The 9,064-nt window shown below is 39.5% G+C and overlaps 1 protein-coding gene across 1 annotated transcript; it reads left to right on the plus strand.

Moving 5' to 3' along the window:
• Positions 1-3,397: 3,397 nt before the first annotated feature.
• LOC100567347 (sulfotransferase 1C4) lies at positions 3,398-8,820 on the plus strand. Its single transcript, XM_016996161.2, has 4 exons — positions 3,398-3,599; positions 4,315-4,409; positions 6,281-6,458; positions 7,931-8,820. Exons 1-4 carry the CDS (start codon positions 3,410-3,412, stop codon positions 8,041-8,043), a joined length of 576 nt encoding a protein of 191 aa, XP_016851650.2. The 5' UTR covers positions 3,398-3,409; the 3' UTR covers positions 8,044-8,820.
• The last annotated feature ends 244 nt before the right edge of the window (positions 8,821-9,064 follow it).

Raw genomic sequence — 9,064 nt, forward strand, 5'->3', positions numbered from 1 at the left:
CCCCGCCCCATGTCCTAATAGGTGCCGTCACCGCCCCCCTGGATCGCTGCAGTGCCCACTAGGGGACAGTAGCACCCACTTTGGGAATCACTGATGTAGATTATTCTTTGTGTTCCATGGAACAAATGAGGAGTCTGGGAGGTTTGCGGGGAAAATAGGGGTTTGGGGCCTAGATGCAATACACTATCTATGCTACTTCTACCCATAGATAAAGGTACGGTATTTAGAATTGGTAACCTATTGCTTCATGAGATGGAAGGAGTTCTAGCCCAATGTATCTTAAGGCACTGCATGGGTCAATATGTTTTGGCCTAATATGAACTGTAGCTAAATCACCCCTGAATTGTGTTTATGTGAATGTTTGCTGGTTGAATCCGAGTGGGATCTTGGTTTCAAAAGCAGCTACACAGAATCCAGGCCCTGACTTTTACCAATTTCAACACTCCACTGGAGATACAAGCAGGGAGAGCTGGAGAGGACTGTAGCCAAACACCTGGGGAAGAAAGAACTGCAAGCCAAAGTTCTCCAGCTGATATTCATCCCTGTTTGCTATTGGAACTCTTTTTCTCTACCTCCTTTCCTAGAGACAATCTTCTCCTACAATATGATGAAAGCAAAAATAAATAAACCTCTTGAGAACAGAGATCAATATATTTGCGAAGTCTTCCTGCTTCCCTTTGTTTGCATGCAATCCCTTCCAGAATGGTCTACCCATCGTCTGGCCTACAAGTCAAAACAAGGAGAGTTCAGCTGGATCCTTCTAAGGAGAAAAACAGACATGTAGCCAGGCTCTTACATTAATTTAGCCGGACCTGTTAGGAGCTGGAGGCAGACACCCACCTTCCTGGTCATGGATTTTGGATTCTCTTTGTTGTTTGATTGATTTTCTTCCTCTGATTACTGCCTTAAAGGCATCCCAAACTATACTTTTGTTCATTCTAGTGGTTCTATTTAAGCTAAAATTTAGAATAATTTGGTATTTTGTCTCTTTTCTGTCTGTCTCTTTATAGGCAGCTTTTGGGTTGAATCTCCATTTTTTTTCACTTTTTGGTATAATTTCCGAATTTTAAATAGAGATGTACATGATCTCATGGCCACTGTTTGCCCACTAGTAGTTCTTTTATTGGCATTAAATTATTAGTTCCTACCAGAAAACAATCAATAGTAGTGAAAGTTAAGTGTCTATGTGAGAAGTGGGAATATCTGTTTTTTCCCCTATTCTATTATTAGCCTCTATTAGGTTCCACTTCCTAAAATTTATTTTGCAGTTTGCTCCTGAGTTCCCTGTTCCTTTACTCTTCGGGGTTTGTTTGTTTGTTTGTTTGGGGTTTTTTTTGTAAGGGTGTAAGTTCAAGTTCCCACCTACAATTATATCTCATGACGCTTGTTTTCCTAATTTTGAGCAGCTTTTGTTTTTGAATTTGACTTGTCTCTGATCGGGGGCATACATGCTATTGATACCTGAGTATGGTTTATTTTACCGATTATCATCTACCTTCAGTGTTTTTAATTACCTTTCTAATTCAGAATTTAGATTACCCTTTATGAGTATGGCCACCCATCTGGTACTTGTACCCCTCAATTCAAACTGTAGTTCCCAGTTTCTATTATTTAGCAATTTGGACATGACTAGACTTAATGTCAGGAGAAAACCTTTACCTTTTACCTAATAATAATAATAATAACTTTATTCTTATACCTCGACTCCATCTCCCAAAAGGGACTCGGGTAGCTTACATATGGCGCAAAGTGCCTAAAACAAAGCATAAAATGAACAAACAATACAATACAATACAATACAATACAATACAATACAATACAATAAAACTATAGCATATAAAAACAACAAATTAAAACTCAGAACAATGCCCAATGACCTATGATGGGACTGATTTTAGAGGGTAAATGAGATTATTGTAGTCTTATTTTTCTCTGCTTCTACTTCCAATTCTATTCAAGTCTGTTTTTCCTTGTTCCCTATTTTTTGTCTCTTTCTGACATCTACAACTCTTTTCTCAAGATCTTCAGCTTTATCAGCTTGTTTTCCCCCTTCGTCTGAAGCTGGTCTATTATCATCCTTTGCAGCCATGTTGATTAAAGCTTTTATCATTTGTTCCTGTTCTTCTGAAGTTGCTACTGTATCTTTTCTGCCGTCCTTGAACACAATGAAGAAAAAAAACCCACTATTGGAACACTTGGAAACTATCCATCAAGGGATCATACCCCACCTCGGTCATGAACAAACTTTGGGGAATGTGGGTATGTATAAGAGAGTAAGACTGACAGAAAACTAGCCAGATAAAGAAAAGACACCAGACTGTCAGAGTGGTAGGTAAAAAGTTGGTAGGTGGACATGTTCTTTAACTTCAGCACCAAAAAATAGCACCAGAGGAATGAAACATGAGACCAAATTTGGGATAAGAAGTATGGCAATATGCTCTTCTTAATACTTTTCCTACCTTGCTAGATAATGGATTTCCAACCAGGGATGGAAAGTTTGGACCTCAACTCAACCAAGGACTCACTGCTGGTGGATGTTGAAGGAATTCTTTACCCCAAGGAAACTGCGAAGTATTGGGAGGAGATACAGAACCTTAAAGCTCGGCCTGATGATGTTCTTATTTGCACTTACCCCAAAGCAGGTAAATGTAGTCACAGGTAAAAAGGAGTGGAAAGGGGGTGAGGAGGAAGGTCTGAAAGACACCAAAACTGAATGTGGTATGGTTAAAGACCCACTGGATGAATTATATGCTCTTCACACGTCTTTTCCCTATACATTCCCATACCAGGAACTACTTGGATGCAGGAAATTGTGGATATGATCCAGCACGGAGGAGACCCAGAGAAATGTGCTCGGGCCCCGATCTATCAACGTAATCCCTTCATAGAGTTGAGCTTTCCCATTTCCATCCCTACAAGTGAGGAGGAATTACTCTTTCACAGTGATGATATATAGATGTATGCATTTCTTGGCAACAACTTTAATGTTTTCTTCTGGTGTCACAGGCATTGAAAAAATAGACGCAATGCCCTCTCCACGCACATTCAAAACCCATTTCCCAGTTCAGCACCTACCTCCTTCCTTCTGGGAACAGAACTGCAAGGTGAGAAAAATGGGGTGATGTTTTTGGGGAATCAGTTTGTTATGTGCCAAGGTCATTATATTTAATGACATAGTAAAATGGCATTCCTTATATAAATTGGTAGACAGATCAAATCAGTGCTCAAGAGAGCCTGAAATGACAAGAGGCTATTGTAGAATACAATACATATCAAGATAGTGTTCAGCATGGAATCTGGGGATCTATAAATTAAGGAGATATTTAAAGAACTTTATCAGATTTGTTATAGTGCCTTGCCAATCTACAAATTCCAGAATAGAATAATTTCCCAGTGTGAAAGAAGGCTGATGGAGTGCGAGGGACCCAGAGTTCAGACATCTGAGTTCTTTTCTCTCTTTGTCTGTTTTCAGATTATTTATGTGGCCAGGAATGCCAAAGACAACATGGTTTCCTATTTCCACTTCGTCAACATGACCAGCTTACTTCCGGACAGTGGCAGCTGGGATGAGTTTATGGAGAATTTCATTGCTGGGAAGGGTGAGTGAAGGAAGTTGGACATTGGGATGGAAATAATTAAATGAACAAACCTTCACTGAAATTTCTATTCTTTTGGAGCAAAACCAGATGCCATCTGTATTGTAACATACAGATGGCTCTGCTCTGTTCTAATGCCTCCCCCCTGCCCCATTAATTAAAGTAACAGGCTCTCTGGATGTAAACCATCCACATGGTTCCTATTTATTGAATCTCAATATATTGATTACACTGTCTGTTGTGACAAGCAAGTCAGAAGAAAGAGATTATTTGGGATTATTAAAGTGATAATGGGATGCATTTTGAATTAAGAGGATGTGCTTGGATCTGTAAAGGGTATATATGGGTAGTGTAAAATAATTGGGTGTTTTACTTTGGGTTTCTAGAGTGTCCACCATATTTCTGGAAAAGAGAGACCCCATGTCAAAATCAATACATACTTCAGCTCAAAAGAGAAAACTAGAATCCCCTGACTGATTCTTTGGGGTTTTGAGGGGGTTAGTGTGGCCACTAACCCCTTAGAGCTCCTGGGTTTTGTGCTGTAAACCAACAACTTTTCCAAGTTCTGGAAGAGCATTGGCACAATCATATGAAAAAAAGGAAGCTGTGGGGTCCTGAAGGAATTTCCTTCCAACTCTGGATAATTACAAGATATACAATAGAATAGGGCAAAGTGTGAGTTGAATGTTACTGTCTGCTTCTTGTGTTCTTTCTGCAGTTTGTTGGGGCTCTTGGTTTAATCACGTTCAAGGCTGGTGGAAGGCTAAGGACCATCATCCGATTCTATATCTGTTTTATGAAGACATTAAAGAGGTAAGTGGCTCATATATGTTTACTAACCTATATTATAGGCCTGTCCCTCTTACCAACAAGATTGGGTTTCATGTTCACGAGATCAATGTCCCCAATTATTCTGCTATGGTAGTTCTCCTACTAGATGTCCTTCCTTCTGGCCTATTTTCAAGGAACTTTGGGACTGATAGTTATCCTAATATAATTTTTTGAAAGACATAGTTGTGTAAATCTCTTACATCATAAATATGATATCCAGGCAGGCAAGGTGATATGTTTGCCCCAAAATATGATAGCTGTGCATGGCCACCACATGACTACCCAGAAAGAGACTGAATTGGTTCTCTGGTCAGTCAGTAATGTGGCAGCTGCATGATGCCCGCTCATGGCCTGCCATGTTTCATTCTGGATGTGACCTGGATGTTTCCACTCTGGCCTGGAATCTGGACATATAGCCATGTGCTAGAGCTTAGACAAGGAAGTTGGCTAAGAGCTTCTGCTTCTGCTTCTGCTTCTACTGCTTCTTCTTCTTCCTCTCTCTCTCTCTCTCTCTCTCTCTCTCTCTCTCTCTCTCTCTCTCTCTCTCTCTCTCTCTCTCTCTCGGGATAATGTGTTCAATTGTTCTATTTTGTCACAACTTAGTGCAGTGGTTGGCATAGGTCTTGGATCCAGGACTGAGTGATCACCATACACCAGACATTGGTTTGTATAAGGGATCCCAGCAGGGGCCTCAGTTGGTCTTGCTCAGAGGTGGGAAGATCAAATATGTGTTAACAGCATATTATGCAATGATTTCCAAACACTCTGTTATCTCGGGGAGTCTTTTTAAAATTCCTTTCGCCAGTAATATTTCAAGTTTATTTACTTGGGGAACTGCTCCAAGAAATAATGATTGAAACATCTAACTACAATGTATTAAAAGAAGCAAGAAAGAAAGTAAGGCCCTGTAAAGAAGTGTGTTTTTATTTTGATTTATAGATGTCATGTTTAATTTCATTTTAAAAGTCATGTTTAACTATGTTTAAAAGGGTATTAGTTACCAGTGTGAGGGGGATGGTAGCCAGCTCAGCATTCTGAGGCAGGTTACCATAGCAACGAGGGCGGAGCCAACCGCCGTTTGGAAGAAAAGGAGGGAATGTTTTAAAAAACAGTTTAGTCTGTGATTTTTAGTCACAGGGAAGACACTGGTTCCAAGTTAAGGAAACCAGGGAAGCTCAGACCTCTAGTTGTGTCAAATCAAGCAAGTTAAGTGACTTGTTTGGGTTTATTCAGAGAGTCTGAGTGATAAGGGGAAGCAATCCCAGTTAGATCCAAAGTGATCAGTTAGTAGTTTTGGTTGGGAAAGGAAAGGAGAAAGTATTTGAAAGAATATTCATCATAAGTTATATTTGCAACTGATTAAGAAAGTTTAACTCTAAGAAGTAATATTGTAACCACCAAGCTCTGTGCCTGAAATAAACTTATTTTTTTGTTCTTCCATATCCAAGTCTCTGTCACATATTTTCTAAACTAAGTTACAATACCATCTAAAGTGAATAAGAATAAGAAAATAAAGAAGATAAATTCCCCTCTGCCTCACATCTCCACAATTGGTGGCAGCGGTTATAGTTAAATATATAATAATATAATCAATAAAAATATTCCTTCCTCTACCCCACATCTCCACAATTTGGTGGCAGCGGTGGGATATAAAGATTCCTCCCTGCCACATCACCACAGGCCCCATCTACATTGCCACATACCTAATCCAGTTTCTGATCCCAGATTGTCAGCTTAGAACTAGATTATATAGATCCAGCGTCAATGACTAATGTAGGGTTGACTCTTTGTCAGTAACTGCTAGAAAACGATTCCTCCTAATCAAAAACCTTTCTCTCTCTCTCTCTCTCTAGGACCCAGCCCGTGAAATCCAGAAAATAGCTCAATTCCTGGGAATAGATCTCTCTGCATCAGTTCTCAACCGGATTGTGCAGCACACAAAATTTGAGAACATGAAAACAAACCCATTGGTTAATTACAGCGACTTGCCCTCTCTGTTTGACCTAACTGTGTCCCCCTTCATGAGAAAAGGTAGATTTAGGAGTCTGAAGTCTATATCTCCTTCCTCCCATTTTATCCTCATAATAACACAATGAAGTAGACTAGGTTGCATCTACGCTTACTCAAATATTCCAAAATTATTCACAAGGGAAGCTGAGATAGTGACACCTTGACTTTTCGATGGCTCATTGTACAGCAACTTTGTTTCATGCATAAATGATTAAAATGCTGTAAAATTACCTTTATCTTGGAATACATTTTAATTGGTTTTAAGGATTTTAACTATTTGCTTTTAACACCATTAATATTTAATTCTATTTTAATATTTGTGTATTTGCAGTGTTTATATTGTATTGCGTTGGTTTTATTATAAGTCCCTTTGAGTCTCTGTTGTAAAGAGAACAAGCAGGTTATAAACAAACATCACTTTCAGACCTTCAGCCAATAGGATGTATATGGAACATTAATGTTTAGACTTGTGTTCCATTTTGAAGATTATGGCTGTATGTGCAAATTTCAAAATATTCCAAAATCTTAAAAATATTGAAATCCAAAATACTTGTGATCCCAAGCTTTTTGGATATGACATATTCAACCTGTACTAATTTACAGCCTGTAAGTGTCTGGATGACATTGTATTTATTCATGTATTGTGTCAGAAGCGAATTGAGGGCACCGTTATAATGTATTTAAGAAAACGAAGTTAAACTTGGCATTATACTAACATGATGACACCGTGATTCATTTGTAACTCTTTTGAGTTATCATTTAATCCTTTTGCCTTTTAAAAGAAAATCAGTGTGTCTATATAAGGGATAGCCCTAAGAGCAGGCTGTAGCCAGAAAATTTTTTCGTCGGGGGGGAGGGTTGAAGATTTCAGAGGGGTTTTTTTTTGAAATTTTCAGGGGGGGTGAACCCCTAACGCCCCCCCCCCTCGCGGCTACAGGCCTGTCAATATTTGCTTGAGATAGTACTCGCAGTTCTGGAGGTACTCTTAATTTTTTTGGTTCTCATAGACTTAGCATGGGGATTTGGTTAACCAGTTAAAATTCATGAGTAAACCAGGTTTTTTTTAACCTGAAAAATGGGGGGGGGGGGGTTGAACTTCTAAAACCCCTCCATGGCTACAGGCCTGCCTAAGAGCTGTGCATTTCAAAGGACTTTAAACCCCATGTTATAGTTTAGGAGCTAAAGCTGAAAGACCGCATTTCCCAAAATCAAACTATCCCTACCAGAGGAGGGGGTAAGTCATTCCCACAGCAAACTGGGCTAGAACAATATTTTTTTCAAGCTGTGTTCTAATAAAATCTGGGGCTCTTCAGAAAAATACTTAGTGCGACATGGCTGAAGAAATCAGGGTGGTACCTTACTGATCACTGCTAACAATCCCACAGCTATATGTTGCAATGAAGGCAGTCATAGGCTTAAGCCGAGCTACATAATGACGTGAAACTTGTTCTTAGATCGTTGCAGTTTTTCTGAACTAGATTGCTTTCTTGCAGGAATTGTTGGAGACTGGAAAGAGCACTTCACTGTGGCCGAAAGTGAACGATTGGACAACATCTGTGCTCGGCAACTTGCCTGCAACGGCCTTACATTTCGCACACAGTTATAAGCCCATGTCTGGACCTCTCACCTTCCTGGCAACACACATAGGGAATGCGGATCTTAACTAAGAAATACAAGTCAGGAAACCACAGCAGTGGCAAGCTAAAGCAAAGTGTAGAGTTTTCTTCTTTTTTCCTTCAATGTCTTTGTAGTCGCCAGTGAATTTTAACACTTTCTGTTCTGATATTATCATAAAGAACAAGTCAAATCTACTGATTGAGGTAGTGGTGGGGATGAATTCACGCAGAAGTGAGGAAAATGAGCAACTATCATTCAACATATCCCTAGAGTGGGGAGCAGAGTTAGTATTTTATTGCATAGGGCAAACTGGCATTGCAGCCAGACTGTCACCAAAGGTCTCTATTGTACTGTGCCTCTTTCCTGTGATTAGCTTATATCCACTGACCAGTAAAATCTGTCATACCTCCCAATCCCATAAGATTCCCCTCATCTACGTTATTAAAATGGGTCCCTCTTTCTATGCCAAAATACCAGCAATAAAGTGACACCATGGAGTGAGTTTCTTCTTCTCTCCCCTCTCTCCTCCTCAGTACTGATAACCTGCATGTTACTAGAGTCCGTAGAGATAGGTAGTAAGAATTCCATGACCTGTTCCCTTTTGTTTTATCTGTTTCTTCCTTGTCTATAAGGTGAAATACTCAAGTCTACCTAGCATTCATTCCTTCTGTTTTCCAGCATTCTCCTTGGCTGTTTTCATCAAGTAGCCATCTTCATAATCAATAGATACTGTCTTCTTTCGTCTCTCAGTTTCCCTAATAAATGTTTTTCGATTCTTATAAAATTGTATTTGATTGATTTGATTAATTCTAAGCAATCAATTTACACACAGATGCTGCAATCCTATGTGACACAATGTGTCGCAATTATTATGCAACCCGATCTCTAGGAGTCTGAAGCATAAACAGCGACCACCACCTTCAGGATTTACTGTGCAGACTCTGAAGCAACATTGAGTCTCAGGCCCTTTCCACACAGCTGAATAAAATCCCACATTATCTGCTTGAACT

Source organism: Anolis carolinensis, chromosome 6 (assembly GCF_035594765.1).
Source record: "Anolis carolinensis isolate JA03-04 chromosome 6, rAnoCar3.1.pri, whole genome shotgun sequence".
Taxonomy (NCBI): domain Eukaryota; kingdom Metazoa; phylum Chordata; class Lepidosauria; order Squamata; family Dactyloidae; genus Anolis; species Anolis carolinensis.